Source organism: Capsicum annuum, chromosome 10 (genome assembly GCF_002878395.1).
Source record: "Capsicum annuum cultivar UCD-10X-F1 chromosome 10, UCD10Xv1.1, whole genome shotgun sequence".
In the NCBI taxonomy this organism is placed as follows: domain Eukaryota; kingdom Viridiplantae; phylum Streptophyta; class Magnoliopsida; order Solanales; family Solanaceae; genus Capsicum; species Capsicum annuum.
This window is the reverse complement of record NC_061120.1, coordinates 2,360,588-2,379,945: the sequence shown is the minus strand read 5'-3', so window position 1 is coordinate 2,379,945 and position 19,358 is coordinate 2,360,588. Positions and strand designations below refer to the sequence as shown.

General features: G+C 38.2%; 3 protein-coding genes across 6 annotated transcripts; 2 read left to right on the top strand and 1 right to left on the bottom strand.

The window, feature by feature from the left end:
* Positions 1 to 574: 574 nt before the first annotated feature.
* Positions 575 to 7,621, bottom strand: LOC107845509 (probable beta-1,3-galactosyltransferase 14). The gene is made up of 7 exons (XM_016689869.2): positions 6,144 to 7,621; positions 3,779 to 3,931; positions 3,623 to 3,705; positions 3,425 to 3,524; positions 2,830 to 2,943; positions 2,001 to 2,143; positions 575 to 924 (listed from the first exon to the last, which is right to left on the bottom strand). The coding sequence occupies exons 1-7, from the start codon at positions 6,533 to 6,535 to the stop codon at positions 836 to 838; spliced, it is 1,074 nt and encodes a 357-aa protein (XP_016545355.1). The 5' UTR covers positions 6,536 to 7,621; the 3' UTR covers positions 575 to 835.
* Positions 7,622 to 9,121: 1,500 nt separating this feature from the next.
* LOC107845633 lies at positions 9,122 to 12,864 on the top strand. The gene is made up of 2 exons (XM_016690065.2): positions 9,122 to 9,710; positions 11,741 to 12,864. The coding sequence occupies exons 1-2, from the start codon at positions 9,612 to 9,614 to the stop codon at positions 12,596 to 12,598; spliced, it is 957 nt and encodes a 318-aa protein (XP_016545551.2). The 5' UTR covers positions 9,122 to 9,611; the 3' UTR covers positions 12,599 to 12,864.
* A 1,531-nt stretch (positions 12,865 to 14,395) lies between these two features.
* Positions 14,396 to 18,847, top strand: LOC107845234 (multiple organellar RNA editing factor 8, chloroplastic/mitochondrial). Of its 4 annotated transcripts, none has more exons than XM_016689465.2 (5): positions 14,396 to 14,930; positions 16,803 to 16,900; positions 17,024 to 17,089; positions 17,775 to 18,115; positions 18,185 to 18,847. In XM_016689465.2, exons 1-5 carry the CDS (start codon positions 14,557 to 14,559, stop codon positions 18,650 to 18,652), a joined length of 1,347 nt encoding a protein of 448 aa, XP_016544951.2. In that variant the 5' UTR covers positions 14,396 to 14,556; the 3' UTR covers positions 18,653 to 18,847. The 4 variants fall into 4 exon arrangements, with proteins under 4 accessions (XP_016544951.2, XP_047254357.1, XP_016544952.2 ...); XM_047398401.1 differs by having other exon boundaries at positions 17,775 to 18,149; positions 18,288 to 18,847; XM_016689466.2 differs by having other exon boundaries at positions 17,775 to 18,149; positions 18,219 to 18,847.
* Positions 18,848 to 19,358: the final 511 nt, after the last annotated feature.

Below are 19,358 nucleotides of genomic sequence, written 5' to 3'. Positions count from 1 at the left end.
AATTTCGTGTATAATTCGGAGTGGAAACAAACCATTTTCCTTTATATATATGTCAAACACAAAATTTTAAATTTATATAATTGTTTTTATAAACACAAAAAATGTATCGGGAGTTAATTATGTATCTTTACAAAGAAAAAAATATATCTTCGTTAGATGTATCGGGAGCTAATTATGTTTCTCGATAGACCCAAAATTGAGATTTTGGGTCTGTCGAGATACATAATTAGCTCCCAATACATCCAATGAAGATATATTTTTTTCCTTTGTAAAGATACATAATTAGCTCGTACATTTTTTTTTCGATTTTTGATCCGTCGAGATACATAATATATCGAACGAAGATACATTTTTTCCTTATACATTTTTTCCTTAGTAAAGATACATAATTAGATCCCAACACATTTTTTTTCGATTTTGGGCCTGTCGAGATACATAATTAGCTCTCGATACATCCAACGAAGCCACATAATTAGTTGCGATTTTTGTAATTACTTTGAAAGGGTGGAGATTTATGTAAATATGATACGTTAAGGTGTATGTTTATGTTAATAATGTTGGTTAAGAACTCACATAATTGCAGTTGATTCACATAATCACATTTCAAACAAACCAAAACACAAGACAGTTACAACAACTATGCTTCGATCCCGAGCAAGTTGAGTTCGGCTATATGAATCATCGATCACTGTCTATGTCGCTCCATTTAAGTTCTACGCAACAGCGATGGTAAAAAAAAATATATATATATAGTTCTTACATCTATATCTCATATGTGGCTTGCAAAATGCACATTGTGACCGAAATCCAGAAGTCGACGTTGATCAAGATCTCATCAATCGTCTTCTGATGGTAGAGTCGGACTCTTTGAGCAGACGTCGTTCGCATGAAGTTCCAACATTTTCTTCTCGGGTTTACACAGACCTGGACGATAAAATTAATGAAACGATGTATCAGAGATAGTTGACAACAACAACGATGACATTTAGCTAGTTCAATGGCGAGTTCATCGCACAAGAAACCAGGAAAGGTTGTGCTCGTGGAACCATGATACCTTGTCGATTAACTGTACTAAATGAATTTGGAGCGTCTCCCAGAAATGCAAGCAGAAAACAGCGATCGATGATCAACAAACAAGTGTGAAAATGCAATAACAAATAACTAGGCGATGTATTTGTTAGCGTTTGAAACATAATCACATCGTAAACTAATAGTACATGTTGGATTTTTTTCTAATAGCAATATGTGCATCACCACGGATAACAACATACTCAGTGTAATCCACGAGTAGAGTCTGGGGAGGATAAGATTTACGTAGACCTTACCCCTACCTTTGTGAGCTAGTGAGGTTGTTTTCGATGGATCTAAGATTTACGCAGACCTTACCCCTACCTTTGTGAGCTAGCGAGGTTGTTTTCGATAGACCTAAGATTTACGCAGACCTTACCAGTGGCGGAGCCAGGATTTTCATTGAGGGGGTACAGAAGTATATATACGAACTAGTCAAAGGGGATTCAACATCTACTATATATGCATAAAAAATATTTTTAACCATGTAAAAATAGTATAAAAACAGTATAATTTTCGGTCGAAGGAGGTTCGGATGAACCCCCTGGAGCAAAGGTGGCTCCGCCACAGGGCCTTACCCTTACCTTTGTGAGCTAGTGAGGTTGTTTTCGATAGACCTAAGATTTACGCAGACCTTACCCCGCCCTTTGTGAGCTAGTGAGGTTGTTTTCGATAGACCTAAGATTTACGCAGACCTTACCCCACTCTTTGTGAGCTAGTGAGGTTGTTTTCGATAGACCTATAGCAATGTACACCATGCATAGGGATTACACAAAATCAAACAATTTTTCATCTGCGGGGTCGAACGTTCAAATTTCATCATCCGGATGCACCAAAAGCAAGAGCGTTATTTCATATTCGTCGACACAAATTTAAACACCGTGAGGGCATCTGTGAAATGGTGCTCTTAAGGAAAGGCTAAAGGAACAAACCTGAACAACTCGGAATATCCCACACAGCAATAGACGATGCCGTACACTCTGGTTGACATAGTTGCTTGTTATTCTCGTGATTGACATTCATCGCAAGCATCCAGGCGCCAATGGTAACATCCTCGTTGCTAAACATTCGGAAACTGATAATTCACAGGAAAACGAGAGAACTAATGAGCTATCCTATTTTGACTAGAAAAAAAACAGATATAAAAGGCTCAATAAAATAAAGAACGAACCCCAAGAAACACTGTGACTTAGACGTGAAAGGATATATCCAGCTTTTTACCATAACGATCTTGCGTTTAATCTAAACTTTTAATCTTCCAAACGACAATAGACATTCTCAACTTGAAGAATTATAAGAGTAGTTTCCTGTTGCCGAAATGTACTGGAAAATGTCTATCATTGACAATTCTAGTGTTACCGAAAAATCATCTCATCGTGTCAAAGAAGTTGCCGATACATCCTCCTTTTTCCCTATATTTTAACAATGATTGATTTCCGATTAGTACCTTAGCTTAGATGGAACAAGCTACTCCATTAGTCACATCATTTAAAGTTTTGTATACTCGGACTGTTGCCTTACGGTCCGATAGAATTCTAACTACGGCTGCACGGCGAGGTTATTACCAGACGGCTTACGCCACAAGGACAGAAATAATAACCATTACTCAAGTCGGAGAAAAACAGAAGCGGTATTTCACAAATAGTTAGCAGATGTTATTGAATTAAGTTACATCATACGCAACGAAGTTTCCTCCTAATTGATAAAATCACTTCCCCAGAACAGATGAAACGCAGAAATATTTGAATAAAGCACACTTGCCTGTTGTTCTTCAGAGCAACCAAACTTGCGACGACATCAGCAGAAAGAGCATAAATAGGACCGTAAGCATGTAGAAAATACTCCTTCCCGAGAATAGATGAAAGTGGTTCATACCTGTCGTAGTTGTACAGATTCAATGAGACAATACCGAAGATAATAAGAACAATAATCCTGATAATCGACAACATAAGTTTCCTCCATAAAACTGATAATTTAGCATATTTTGATCTTCTCTTTTTATGATGACCGAGAAATCTGTCTGGGCCAAACCTGTTGAACCAACCGGAACCTTTGAAACTCGGGGATAATGGTCTGCCCCTCTACTCTTCTCCACTTAACTAACAGGCTTAGTTGGCATGGCGCAGGGCTCGAACCTGTAACCTATGTCACAAATCCCTCAACCTTTGCTATTTCTCGGAGCTTTTAGCACATTTGATATTTACTCGTTATCCTTATAAATACAGTAAGTTGCAATCTTATGACTTCCAGTAGAAATCATTTTTTTAATCGTATTTGAACTCCTATTTAATAGTCCCACCAAGTAAAATTATTTTGCTAATTATATTAGTATATAGGAAACTGCTATCAAACTAACCATTTGAGCTTTGGGTCGGTGAAAACTGGACCCTTTTTCATGCATCCAAGGTATGTCTGCGAGTGAGACCGCTCTTTCGCCAAGAGCAATGAAAGGCGATCTGTTCATGGAATATCAAAGCAACACGCGTTCATCAAAAATTACAGTATCATAGTAATCATAACACACAGACCTCAATTAAAGAACAATTCTAGCTACCTGGCCGTAAGTATATGTCATCATCAGCTTTAACATAGAACTCAGAATCATAAAGTGCGTAGGCAGCCTTGAAAAACGCTAAGCTGTAAAAACATCTTGGCGTAAGTGTACATCACAAACAGAAGAAACTAACGAATAGTAAATGTCAGAACTAACGTTTTGTATGGGAGCTTACTGTACTCTTCTTCAATGTCTAATAGTACAAAATCATCATATTCCGCTACCTCTTTCTTAAGCGCTGACATCTTGGATTTATCACTTGTTTTGCCAATAACAAATCTAAAAGCCAATCCAGTGGCTTCTTCTAACCTGCAACGTTCATTCAGCTCGTTCAGCAAAATATGGTCGAAAAAAACAAACAAATCCGGGGTAGTCAACTACATATAAAAGTAATTCTCCGGCCAACTTCAATGAGCAATTCGCAGCGCCTGATGATTAACTAACCAAACTTCTTCTGTTTTCTTTTGTCCTTAAAACTTAATGACTTTGCAGTAACCATTACGTCACATTGCATTCCGTTTTCACATGCTTTAAGTAAGTTAATAATCTAAAACATGTTGATCAATTTCCAGTAAGTTCTTGCTGGTCAAGTTTCAGGACACAGTCAGATCAGATAGCCAGCATGTGACAAATGATTCGGAGAACATGGAATTGTTATTTTTTTGAATCAGATTTATGAAAACCACAGAGACATTGGGTGTTTTTTAACAATACAACATTAGTGGTGAGAACACAAAACTGAATGAAGCTACTTTTTCGCTTTCAAAACTGAAGTTGGAGTACATAGTATCTATCAATTTGTCAGTCAACTACACCTTAAGCCCAAACAAGTCCGGATCGGCATATGAATCAATTCACCTCTATTTGACCTTATCGAAATTCGAAACAATAACAACTATACCTCAATCCCAAACAAGTTGGGGTCGGCTATATGAATTAAGCTCATTTCGTATCATTACCATCAACATACATTTGACCTTATAAAGAAAAATCAATTTAGCTCTATTTGGATCCAAGAGCAATTTAAGATCCAAAAACCAAAATCTTCTACAGAAATGGAGTACAAATTACAACAACAACAACAACATACCCATAGCAATCCCACAAGTGGGGTGTAAGGAAGGTGGAGTGTATGTAGACCTACCCCTACCTCGTGAAGGTAGGGAGGTTGTTCCCGATAGACCCTTACAATGAACAACAACATTCCCAGTAAAATCCCACAAGTGTCGTCTGGGTGGGGAGGATAGTGTGTGCGCATACCTTACCTCTACCTCGTAAAGGTAGAGAGGTTGTATCAGATAAGAGTATGAATTACAACAACAACGACATACTAAGTGTAATCCCACAAGTAGAGTCTAGGGAGGGTGGGAAGGGTGTAGCGTACGTATACCTTACCTCTACCTCATGAAGGTAGAGAGGCTGTTTCGGACAGACCCTCAGCTCAAAATAGAGTATGAATTACAATGAACGACAACATTCCCAGTATAATCCCACAAGTGTCGTCTGGGGTGGGGAGGGTAATGTGTGCGCATACCTTACCTCTACCTCATAAAGGTAGAGAGGTTGTATCAGATAGAGTATGAATTACAACAACAACGACATACTAAGTGTAATCACACAAGTAGAGTCTAGGGAGGGTGGGGAGGGTGTACGGTACGTATACCTTACACCTCTACCTCATGAAGGTAGAGAGGTTGTTTCCGATCCCAACAACTACACCTCAATCCCAAAAATGTTGGGATAGGCATATGAATCAATTCAGCTCTATTTGACCTTATCAAAACAACATCTTGCTTATGAATCAATTCAGCTCTATTTGACTATACCAAGACGACAACTATGCCTCAATCCCAAACAAGTTGGGATCGGCTATATGAATTAAGCTCATTTTGTATCATTACCGTCATCATCCATTTGACCTTGAAGGAAATAATTCAGCTCTATTTGGATCCAAGAGCAAATTAAGATCTGAAATCCAAAATCTTCTACAGAAATAGCGTCCTTAATCTTCTACAACAACAACATACCCAGCGTAATCCCACAAATGGGGTATGGGCACGATAGAGTATACGCAGACCTTACCCCTAGCTCGTGGAGGTAGGGAGACTGTTTCCAAAAGACCCTCGGCTCAAGTGCAGCAAATCAAAGTAGTTATGAAAAAAGGAAATATGGTAGTGAAGAAAACATGTCAATTGATAAGGAAAGCAATATAGAACATTCAGAAAAAAGAACACTAACAACAACGAAATAATGTCGTAACTGAAACACAATAGACAACAAATGTTAACAGATACCGAACGCAAGAAACTACATGTATACGACTAATAGACACCAAATGTTAACAGATATCAAATGCAAGAAACTACGTGTATACGACTCATACAACGACATGGTAGAGTGTACGTATACCTTACCTCTACCTCATGAAGGTAGAGAGGCTGTTTCCGATAGACCCTCAGCTCAACATAGAGTATGCATTAAAGAACATTCACATTTAGACAGAATAACAAAAAGTCCATACTTTTGAAGTCCATTGTGATCAGAGGGAAACCAAGTCTTTCGCAACGATCTCCTCCGAGCAACCGATCCAAATCCAGTCTGAATTCCAACAAATCCCATAACTTTATGCCTCTTGTACCCTCCATCACTAACCCCAAGCCCATTTTCATCATCCACAACATCTCCTCTACTCATCACAGTTTTATCCCAAGCAACAGAAACAGATCTAGGTTCAGCATATTTACAGCTATTTCCTAAACCCCTCCTTGAAATCGCAATAAACCCGAAAACAAAACCAGCAAAACCAATAAGAAAACATAGAATCAAGATTGCTGATCTACGTGAATTGTAGTTATACCAATAGGATGATCTAGCAGTAAAGATTTTTGGGTTTGCAGGCATTTTTAACCCCATGGGGTTCTTGAAAAAATGAAGAAAAACAATAAAGATTTAGTCTAGGAGCACAAAAGCTAGCCCAGACACTACGATTACCAAGAAAAAAATCAAGATTTAGTGAAGTGAGCGAAAGCTGAGCCGAACACCACAGTTATCAAAAAAAGAAAAAAAAAACAAGATTTGATGTTTAAAGAGAACAAATCATCAACTAATTTGATATTTTGGGAATTGAAGGCATTTCTAAGCAAATGGGGTTCTTGAAAAACTGAAAAAGAATCAATATTCAGTCAAAGGTATGCGAAAGCTGACTCGGACACCACTGTTATTCAATAAAGTAAAAAACAAGATTTGATGTTAAAGAGAACAAATCATCAACTAATTTGATATTTTTGGAATTGTAGGCATTTCTAAGCAAATGAGGTTCTTGAAAAAGAATCAAGATTCAGTCGGTACGCGAAAGCTGACTCGGACAACACGGTTATTCAAGAAAAACAAGATTTGATGTTAAGAAAACAATCACAAACTCATCTGATCTGGGGTGTTGAGCAATTTAATGAAGATTTTTGGATTCATAGGCATTTCTAACAAATGGGGTTCTTGAAAAAACTGGAAAAAAAACCTCAATATTCAGTTTAAGGTACGCGAAAGCTGACTCAGACACCACAGGCACGCAAAAGCTAGCTCAGACACCACTTTCTACTCAGATATACAAAATTTGAAGTGAAAAAGATTAGATTTTTGGATTTATAGGCATTTCTAAGCAAATGGGGTTCTTGAAAAAAACTGAAAAAGATAAAATCAAGATTCAGTTAGGCAAAGGCTGACTCGAACACCACGATTACAAAGAAAACAAGATTTGATGTTGCAGATTTCTATACAGATTTACAAAATTTGAAGTGAAAAAGATTGAATATTTGTTTTGTAAACTTGAACTTTCAGATTGTGTACTTTGAGCTGCCAGATTTGGTGAGATAGATTTGTTTACTGACAGATTAATTGAATGGTTTGTTGCCTATGGTACTGTTATGTTTTTTTTCAAGAATGTTTTTCATGCTGTAAAATATTATTCTTATTAATTAGGGAAAAAGGTTTCGAAATGTATATAAACTTTCGCAACATTCGTCGTAACACGTCTTAACGTTGTGGAAATCCTATGACCCCCTTCGACTATTTATTATTGTATTTCTGTGGCAAATATTTGTCTAGTTGGACCACTGCGTGAATACACTCACGCTGAGCGCATGAGGGTTTAAAGTGGTCCTGCTGGATAAATATATGCCACAGAAATACGATAATAAATAATCGAGGGGAGTCACAGAATTCCCGCAACGTTAAGGCATGTTACAAAGAATTTCGCCAAAGTTTACGTATATTTCCGACTCATTTCCCTATTATTTATACTCAGGGAAAACAACATAAATTCCGATAGTTTGGAGCTTAGTTATAAAACATCTCGATATTGTGCATAATTACTTAAAGTTTCGATTTTAGATCTGTCGAGATATATAATTAGCTCCCGATACGTTTTTTCTGATTTTGAGTCTGTCGATATGTATAATAAATTCAATGGAGATGTTATTTTTTCTTTGTAAATATACATAATTAACTCTCGATACATTTTTTTTTTATTTTGAGTCTATCGAGATGCATAATTAACTCCCTATACATCCAATGAAGATAAATAATCAGTTGAATTTTTTATAATTACTGTGTAATGGTGAAAATTTATGTAAATATGATAAGTTAAGATATATGTTTATGTCGTTACACCCCCTTTTTTTTTTGCCTGATTTGTTTTTCTTGAATCGAGCGTCTATTCAAAACAATCTTTCTATTTTTGCACTACTTTGCCTATCGAGATTTGTGAATGCTTTATCCTCTCTAGGTCGGTATTTGGTCATGAGAATTTTTTCACTTTTTTTTTGTAGAAAATTATTTCACTTTAGCGGGAAAAAGAAACCGTAAAAATAATAGTATTTGATCATGAGAATAGTGAAAAGTGTTTTTTGGAAAAATGAAACAAAGTCAAACTTGTCCGGATATGAACTCGTTTAGGTCTCTTCAAGCCCATTATAAATTGGATTCAGGAGATAAAAATTACCCCCGAATTCGTTATGGACAAGCCGGGCAAACACGAACAAGAACTTCAAGCTCGGACTTGATTATCAGGCCCAAACATGAACAATTCAATCCCCTATTCTCTATAGAATAGAATGTAGGTAGACGTAACGCTTATCTTAGACTCGGGAGATAGAGAGACTATTCTAATAAGATTACGCACGAATTTGCTATGGACGAGCCAGGCCAGCATGAACAGCAACTCAAAGTCCGAATTTGATTGTCGGGCCTAAACATGAACTCGTTTAGGCCTCTCCAAGCCTATTTAGGCCCATTTTTCGATATGTAGGTATACTTTAAGTTTACCTTGGATTTAGGAGATAGAGAGACTAATCAAATCGGAGTACGTCCGAATTCGTTATAGACTAGCCGGACCAGCACGAACAATAACTCCAAGTCCAAACTTGATTGTCAGGCCCAAACATGAACTCGTGTAGTTCTCTCCAAGACATTTTACCTTGAATTCGAGAGATCAAAGACTATTCTAACCGAATTATGCCCGAATCCATTTATGGACGAGTCGGGCCCAACATGAACAATAACTTCAAGCCCGAACTTGATTGTCAGGCCTAAACATGAACTCGTTTAGGTCTCTCCGAGCCCATTTTATCTTGAATTCGAGAGATTAAAGATTATTCTAATAGGATTACGCCCTAATTCATTTATGGATGAGCCGGGCCGGCATGAACAAAAACTCCAAGCCTAAACATGAACTCATTTAGGTCTCTCCGAGCCCATTTTACCTTGAATTCGAGAGATTAAAGATTATTCTAACAGGATTAGGCCCAAATTCATTTGTGGACAAGCCGGGCCAGCGTGAAAAAACTCCAAGCCCGAACTTGATTGTCAGGCCCGGCCCAAACATGAACAATCTCCGAGCCCATTTAGGCCCGTTTCCGATCCCCTCATTCTCTACTATAAGTTTCTCCACGGCCCGAAAATTCCACTCCTTTGTTACTTCTCCCCTTTCCTTCTCATGGCGTCTCCACCAAACCCTAACAACTCGCCGCCCGCCGTTGCCGTTGACCACCACCGCCTTCAATTTACTCCGGTCAATTTACCTGTCACTTCCCCTGTAAGTTCTCCTCTGACAAATTTTTACTTAGTGTATACATTTTTTGGGAATATACTGGGTATGTTGTTGTTGTAGACGCCGAATTAGGATACTGATTATTCATGAAAACTTAGGTTAAAGTAGAATTCAGCTGGTTTTGGAGATTATAGTGATAAAAAAAGTTAGGCCTAGTGGTTCAGTGAAGTAAAAGGAGCACCATGAGGTTCAGATTCAATTTCCAATAGAGATGAACACTAGGTGATTGACAGAATTACGTGGTACCCGTTGCTGGAGGGATGTGGAAGGCCTCTTGTGGATTTAATCGAGGTTAAAGTAGAATTCAGCTAGTTTTGGGCTTCTTACCTGGTACCTGTTGCTAGTAGGAGGTGTCAGGTATCCTGTGGATTTATCCGTGCTTAAAGTAGAATCCAACTAGTTTTGGAGCTTCCAGTGATGAAAAAAGTTGGTCTAGTGGTTCAATGAAATGAGACGAGCACTATGAGGTCTCAGGTTCAATTCCCAATAGAGACAAACATTAGGTGGCTGACAGAGTTACCTGATACCTGTTGGGAGGTGATGTTGTGAGGTGACAGGTATTTCGTGGATTTAGTCGGGGTGCGTGCAAGCTAGCCCGGACACCACGGTTAGTAAAAAAAGAAAGTTGTAGATGTGAAAGATTATATTCCGAGAGTCACTTTTGTAGTCGAAGGAGAGCCTTGGAGTAACTGATAAAGTTGTTGTCATGTGATCAGGAGAGGTCAAGGGTTCAAGTCTTGGAAACAGCCTCTGGCAGAAATGCAAGGTAAGGGTGCGTACAATACACCTATGTGGTGGGGCCCTTCCTCGGACCTTGCTCATAGCGAGAGCTTTAGTGCATCGGGCTGCCCTTTTAGTCACTTTTGTAGTAGTAGGAAGTTGAGGGAAAAAAGGCAACAAGTTGCACTTAAGCTACTGCTATGTGCACGGGCCGATAAAGGGCTGAAACAAGGGTCTATTGTATTGTATGCAGCTGTTTCCGCGGTTTGAACTCGTAACCTCCTAGTTACAGGCTAAGTTGCTCAGGCTCTCCAAAATTGTTGCTGCACTCGTGTCGGATCCTTCAAAAATACACTATTTTTGGAGAATCCGACACGCAACCATCGACATTCTTGAAGAGTCCGAGCAACATAGGTCACAGGGCAACAACTTTACCAGGTACTCCAAGACTCCCCTTTCACTGCCCTTTCAGGGAGTGTTTTTTTTTGTTTATTTCAACCTTCCTGTATTTGAAGCACACCGGCCCAACTAATCTCTATTCAAGTCGGATAGGCTAATATGGTAAAGCGCTCTTTACCAAGAAGTTCTTGATTCCCAGAATAGCTAAATAAGCTCTGAAATGGAGCGATGGAAACGTTTAGATGCCAGTTGTTTTTCCTTAGAAGCTACTACAGTACATATTTGATACGTATGTTTCTATAGGATTTCCATCTTGCTGAGCAGTTGGACTAATATATACTTATTTATGAATCTTAGCATTATGTCACCAATCAGTCTAGGATTGGAGTGGTGCCGAAGACTAACGTAGTGAATTGTAAAAGAATGCTCATCTCTGAGAAGTACAAAAGAAAGCAATGTGTTACAACTAGTGATATGTCAATCTTGATCCCTGCTTTGACAGATCTTCAAGCATAGCTCTTTGAAGTACACGGTTATAGTTTATTTAGTGCATCACAAGGTTTTATGCAATAATGTCCGGCCACATGGTTTGTGCCATCACGTATCCACTTTAAAATATGTCGAAGCTTCTGTTTCTTGTTTATGGCGTTGAATTATTGGATATTCCTTGAGACTCGTTTTCATAATTGTATAGCCAAAGATAATGACCTGTTGTTGCTGATATTTTGTAGAAATGAATTTCTACAAGGTATCAACATGCAGTAGCGTTATTGAGACGTGCACTTACTTTTGGAATTACCTAGCTTGTGTGATCTCATGTTAAACGTTTTAACGTGCATCAGTTGCATTGGATTTCCGTAGTTGTTTATATTTATGAAGTGGTTGCTTTTACTTAGATGGCAAATGCTATTCCTGAGGGTATTGTGGATATAACCAGTCTGACTGAATCAAGCACTGGCGAGAAGCGAAAAAGAGAAGGAAGATTAAGATCAAGAGTTTGGCAGCACTTTACGAAGCTAATAAAGGAGGATGGAACTTGTGACAAATGCAAGTGTAATCATTGTCATAAAATCTTCACTTCTTCAACCCGAAGTGGGACGACTCATTTGCTTCGTCATATAAGTGAAGGAATATGTCCAGCATTTAAGAGAGTCAAAACGGAAAACACACCAACAGTTTTCGGTTATGTGGGTGGTAGCATAGACCGAAAAGTTAGTGTAAGCCCTTGGAAGTATGATCAAGAACTAGGTCAAGCATCTTTTGAACAGTCACTTGATGCACATGATGACTTGTTGCCAATGGGGCTAGATGATATTGAACGTCCAACATGCACTGTGTCGGAAGGTGACTACAGTGGCGGCCAAATATCAATCCCTGTATTTTCAAAACCACCTCAACAACCTGCTGTGAAGTCATCCCATCCTATTGCAGAACCATGGATGACCGAGTTGAGGGCTTGTGTAGGTAAACTCGTCGAACTCACAAATGCACGAGTGCCAAAGTCTAGCAGCATTGTTAACAAGACTCATGTGGCTGTTAGTACTCCCGATCTCTCTATAGCTTCCATTGTTAAGTGCTTGAATGAGATGGAGGACATCCCACAATCAAGTTCTATGTATTTAGATGCTTTGGATATCGTAAGGGATCCAGAAGAAAGAGAGTGTTTCGTGTGCTTAAACCCAGAACCACGTAGGAGATGGCTCCAAAGGATGTTGCATCGTCGTTTTCCCTTACGCTATACCACCAACATTTGACCAACTGTAAGTAGTATCGATTGCTGAAAGCACAATCAGCTTCTGGAGGATCACAAAACTTGCGCGCGATATGTTCTCATACTTGTTATCAAGGTTTGGTTCTTGACATATGTTGCCATGAACTTGTGTTATATATATACTGTACAATTTCTGTTTATTTCAAATGTGGGATTCCAATTCCATACTAGATTAAATGTTGGGAAGCTTAATTATTATGCTATCTGAATATCAAGAATAATGATATCATCTTGTTCTTTTTTGGAAAATGTGATGAAAATTTTATTGGAGTGCAAAAAAAAAAATAGTAGTACAACCATGTGCTATATGCATCCACTAGCATGATCGTGGTGACATGGTTGAAATTCCTTCATCCTTTAGCAGATGCTTTGGATTCGAGCTCCTAGGTGCGGAAAAACTATGAGCACCATCCTAAGGGCTCGTTTGGCCGTGGATATTTTTTCTTTTTTTCCGGAGTTGAAAATTATGGTGTTTGGCCATGAAACTTTGAAAAATAATTTCGGAATAAAATTTCGAAAATGGAAAATCACTTTTTGTTGTTTTCTTTTTTTTTTCCACTTCCAATTTCAACTTTCATTATTATTATATATAATCTCAATTTTTAAATATTTACACAAATCCCTCTTATTAACTAAATTCCGTAATTTAAAAAAAAAAACAAATTCAATAAAATAATTAATTCAAGTGACTATAATTAAGAATTTTCATCAACAAATTTAAGAATATATAAAATATATTTATATCTATCAATCATATTTATCAAAATATATTTTTCTCTGTTTAATCGATTATGGTTAGATAAACTTATATAGCTCGTGCTTGTGATATTTTTATTCAAATTTTAGAAAAATAAAAATCATAATAATTAGTTTGTTGTTAATTATTTTATCAATTGAAGATAAATTATTTTCTCAACATTTGGTTGTATGTTAGTAGGTAAATTAGTAGTTGGGTGATTTTGATAATTTTTAAAAGTTGAGGGCATAAAATTATATTTAAAAAAGATTGTTCAAAAGTCTAAAAAAAAGAATTTCAAAAAGACATGGTCATACACAACACCAACTTTAATTCCAACTCCGGAAAAAATAATTTTCATGGCCAAACGGCTACTTAGAGATTTAAGGAGAAAAATTCAAATATGACATCGAATTTTTAGAAATGACTTAGTTAAAGGTGTGTTAAGTTGTTTTCAAAAGATCTACGACTCAAGCACAACAAATTCAGTCACAAAGATAAAGAAAATAAAAACAATAACAAAATAGTGCGATTATCAAACATAATAAACGACATATATGATAGATATCACATGCAGAAACTACAATACTACAACTAGAACGATGAAATATGCTAGAAATTCTCCAAGTGAGGTTTGGAAGAGTAGAGTGTACGCAGACCTCACCATTACCTCGGAGAGAAAAAGAGTTTTTTTCCGAAAGACGCTTGGCTCAAGTGCCTACAAATGAGGTTTGGAAGGGTAGAGTGTACACAGATCTCACCACTACCTCGGGGAGAAAAAAGAGGCTATTTCCGAAAGACTCTTGGCTCAAGTGCAACAATTCAGGTACAACGACGAAGGAAACAGTACAAGAAAGAAACAAGGAACAACCACAAAGTAGTGCGATAGTCGAAACACAATAAACAAGAAGCCATTATAGATATCACAAGTAACAACAGTAGCAACATACCTAGTAGGTTCCCACATAATCTGGAGAGAGTAAAATGTATGCAAATCTTAGAGACTGTTTTTACGAGCAGAAACTACAATACTACGACTAGAACAACGATAAAACATATTTCTATACAATTTTTTTTAATAAAATATGCTAGAAATTTCAACAAATAGTAATATGACACGTGTCCATTTTTGATAAACCCCAATTCCTCACTCTATATAAACCCCTCTCCACCCTTCACTTTCTGCTTTAGGGTTTCTCACAAAAATGGCGACTCGCTACTTAACTCGTTCTCTACTTACTTCTCTCTCTCGCTCTTACACTTCACTTTCTCTCTCTACACCTCCTCCTTCTTTCTCTCTCCTCCGTCTCCGGCCACTCATTGCCGTCGCCGCCTTCAATCTCCGGTCATTCACTCCGGCGGAGGTGACGGCGGTGAGAGGTTACGCGACACGTCAGACGTCGTCGTCGTTGAATGATCCGAACCCTAACTGGTCGAATAGGCCACCGAAGGAGACGATTTTGCTTGACGGATGTGATTTTGAGCATTGGCTTGTTGTTATGGAGAAACCGGAAGGTGATCCGACGAGAGATGAGATTATTGATAGTTATATCAAAACGCTTGCGCAGATTGTTGGAAGGTGAGTTTTGAAAATGATGTAAATTTTGCTTGTTTTTGCTTTTTAATAATGTGTACGCTCTACAATCGGAACTTTAGCTACGATTATCTGAAGGTGAGGATTGAAATGATAGGATGTTTGTTGTTTTGCGTTACTCGCTTTTAAGGTCTTCGTACACTCTACAAACGGAACTTTAGTTACGGAGGATTGAAATGATATGATATTTTTTTGTCTTCTTACGTGATTGATTTCATTTCTGTATTTTCCCTTTTTCAAATTGCTTTGAAATGCGAAATGCGAGCTAGAGTTAGTGGTAAGGTCTGGGTACACTCTACAATCAGAACTTTAGCTACGATTATCTGAAGGCGAGGATTGAAATGATTTGATTTTTGTTTGTCGTCTTACGTGATTGATTTCATTTCTGTATTTTCCTTTTTCAAATTGCTTTGAAATGCGAAATGCGAGCTATGAGGTTGTGGTAAGGTCTACGTACATCAAAACTTTAGCTACGATTGTCTGAAGGTGAGGATTGAAATGATATGATTTTTTTTTACGTTATTGATTTCATTTCTGTATTTTCCTTTTTCGGATTGCTTTGAAATGCGAAATGCGAGCTACTAGGTAGTGGTAAGGTTTGCATACTCTCTACAATTGGAACTTTAGCTACGATTGTCTGAAGGTGAGAATTGAAATGACGTGATTTTTGTTTGATTTTTTATGTTACCCACTTTGAAATGTGAGCTACGAGGTAGTGGTAAGGTCTGCGTACTCTCTTTAAGGTTTCTAGACTCCACTTGTGGGATTAGACTGGGTATGTTATTGTTGTTGTTTATGTTGCTCAGCATTCAAATAGCTGACACAGTCTCTTGTTGGAAATTCGGATTGAAATGATCTGAGTTTTGTATATTTTCTTACATAGTGCGTTGAAATGCGAGCTATTATATACCCTTGTAGTCGAGCCCATTTTGAAATGCGAGCTACTAAGTAGTGGTAAGGTCTGCGTACACTGTAACCTTTTCAGACTCCACTTGTGGTATGACTGGACTATGTTTTTGTTGTTGTTTATATTGATCTGTGCTTGAATTGTTGACACAAATTAGGTTGAGATTACATCTTAGCTTATGAGGATTGCTAATGTATTGTAATGTCTAATTAGTTAGAAATGGAGAGAAGGGAAGGGACATATGAATTTGTGTCTGTTTCTCTGATATTTAGATGCATGTAGTCTTATTAAATGCATTGTGGTAATTTTTTCAATAGAAGTTTGTTCTTGATCCGAGGGTCTATCGGAAACTATCTTTCTATCTTCACGAGGATTGTTAGTGTTGTTAAGGTCTGCATACACTCTTAACCTTACTGTTCCTCAATCTCATATGCACAACTTTTTATCTGACAAATATGAGTAACGATGCCCTGATACCCCAGAACTATACATCTTATATTCCATAGTGTATGTTGGCACCCTCAATCATTTAATTGCACTTCTTGTTGCCCTATGTGGGTCGCTAACTTATAGTAATGATTAAGTGGTAAAAAAAAGGTAGTAAAAGAGAAAAAAACTTTAATTTGTGTATTGAGGTAATGTAGAGAATTTGAGGATCTTTAATTAGTTTTAGAAGACAAAATATTGATAGACAAATTATTGATTGTTCGTACAAGAAAGTTAAAATGGAGTGGAATGGATATTGAGGATTTATTAGCTATTCTCAACTAACTTTGAATTGATGCGTAGTTGTTTACTCTAAATAGTTTAAGCAATCTGCCTGGAAATAAAAGTTGATTACTTTTTGATGGGATATGTCCAGTCAGTGCACATGCTTTGGCATGCGAAATACTTCCAAAGAAGTATATTTTAGTTATTTGGATAGGTTATGTGATTATTATACCTTTCAGTGAGGAAGAGGCAAGAATGAAGATCTACTCTGTCTCGACGAGACATTACTATGCATTTGGAGCTCTAGTATCCGAAGAGCTGTCTTACAAGCTAAAAGGTGATGCATTTTTTAGTGTCCTTTTACTTTCATCTTTTTTGGTCATGTCTTCATCTTATATTTCAAGTATTTCTTAAAGGTAAAGAGGTGAAACTAAGCATTTGTTCTTTCATCCATGTGCAGAATTGCCCAAGGTTAGATGGGTGCTTCCCGATTCCTACCTGGATGTCAGAAATAAAGATTATGGAGGTAGGCAGTGACCAGTATTTGTTGCCACAATTTTGAAATTATAATTTTATTTTACATTACCAATCAAGAAAAAAAAAACACTTGGCATTTGCTCCTGGCAGATCAGACTTAGAAGTGATTTCTTTCTTCCAATCCATGGACTTGCTTTCGTGTCCCGTCCCTTTACATATATAAATTTTTGGTGATCATATTTGTGTAACATAGTTTGATTGGCATGGATGTATTAAAACGTCAATTTGACTTGTATATGTCATGATCTTAGTGAAGAGTTAAATTACTAGGTAAAGAAAATACTAGAACAGTAGCAAAATTTTGACCGGGAACATGTAGCAGTTAATTGAAGTTGAATCCTTGAAATTTTGTGGAAGTTACATGAATTAGTGTTATCTAGTTGAAGTGTGTCAGTAACATCTAAGATGGAAAAATGTCATGTAAATTGAGACACGGGGGTTATTGGAAAATGCAGTTGAAATATGAAATGCTGGATTTTGTACAGTAAATTCGTTTATGATTTAACACCTAATAATTTATTTTGTGGGTAATGGCACAAGCACATACTTGAATCACCAATCTTCTGCAGATTGGCATTTCCATGAAGAGGTTTCACACATGTCTATCTTGCCCCTTTTGGATATTATCATGTTCTTTTCTGTTACATCAGTATCTGTTGTGGTGCATATTGCAGGGGAGCCTTTTATCAATGGGCAGGCTGTGCCATATGACCCGAAATACCACGAGGAGTGGGTGAGAAACAATGCCCGAGCTAATGAGAGAAACAGACGTAATGACCGACCTCGTAACTTTGATAGGTCCAGAAATTTCGAGAGAAGAAGAGAGAACCCTGGATCCAACATGGGTGGCGGACCTCCCAATATGAGAAATGCGCCGCCCCCTAACATGGGTGGGATGCAGCAGCAGCAGCCGCAGCCAAACATGGGAGGGATGCAACAGCAGCAGCAGCAGCCGCAGCCTAACATGGGAGGGATGCAACAGCAGCCCAACATGGGCGGGATGCAGCAGCCTCGCATGGGAGGAGGACTGCAGCAGCCCAACATGGGAGGTGAGCCACAAAACTATGGCGGAGGGCCTCCCAACATGGGAGGAGGACCGCAGCAGCACAACATGGGAGGTGCGCCACAAAACTATGGCGGAGGGCCTCCCAACATGGGAGGAGGACCGCAGCAGCCCAACATGGGAGGTGCGCCACAAAACTATGGCGGAGGACCACAGCAGCCCAACATGGGAGGTGCGCAACAGAACTATGGCGGAGGACCTCCCAGTAACCATGGTGGGGCGCCTCTCAATAACTACGGTGGAGCACCAAACAATCCACCAACGAATTATCAATACAATGGCGGACCAAACAACGGTGGTGGCATGCCTTACCAAACCGGCCCAGGGCCAAACCAGAACTATGCCTCAAATCCATCGGGTGGAAACCATTATCAGAACCCAAACATGCCGCCTCCAAATCAGAACTATGCTCCGAATACTTCCGGTGGAAATCCTCATCAGAATCAAAACATGCCTGGAAGAGATATGCCTTCTCCAAATTATCAATAGGCCATTGTAGATACATATGAAGTTTGTATTTCTCGAATTTTATATATCGTCGTTGATAGGATGTTTGGGTGCTCGTAGTGGTTGAATGGTGCAATAAGATGTGTTTTGTTGGGTATGGCATTACACAATGCTAAAAATCACTCATCCTGTTGTATTTTCATGGCACTGCTACTATCTGAACATTCTTTCAGTTCATCGATTCTCCGGATGAGTATTCTAGCCGGTCGAATATTTCATAGGGTTCGTCGCTGGTCAGTGTATCATGTAGATCCTCAAATTTTGTGGGTTCGTTGGTGACGGCCTATTAAATGATGCTCATTATATTAGATAGGCGGTTGTAGCCTATTTTGCTATTTATGTGTCACGGACCCCAAATTTAGATGTTTTTTCAATTTTTCGTGCACGCGACAACTCTGTTTGAGCTCAAATTTTGTAGGTTCGTAGCTCGCGACAACTCTGTTCAAGCTCAAGCTCAAATACGATGCGTAACATCTCCATCATACTGTAGTATGGCTGTCTTTATTCCAATACGATGCATAACATCCCCTTCAGCTCTAACACGATGTGTAACATCCCATCAAACTGCAGTATGGCTGTCTTTAGTCCAATTATAACTATGTGAAATGGAAGTTCACACGACGTCGAGAGGAAATGAGATCTCCTGCTCTCTTACAAAACAGAATAGAAGAAAATGACCATTTCAGAT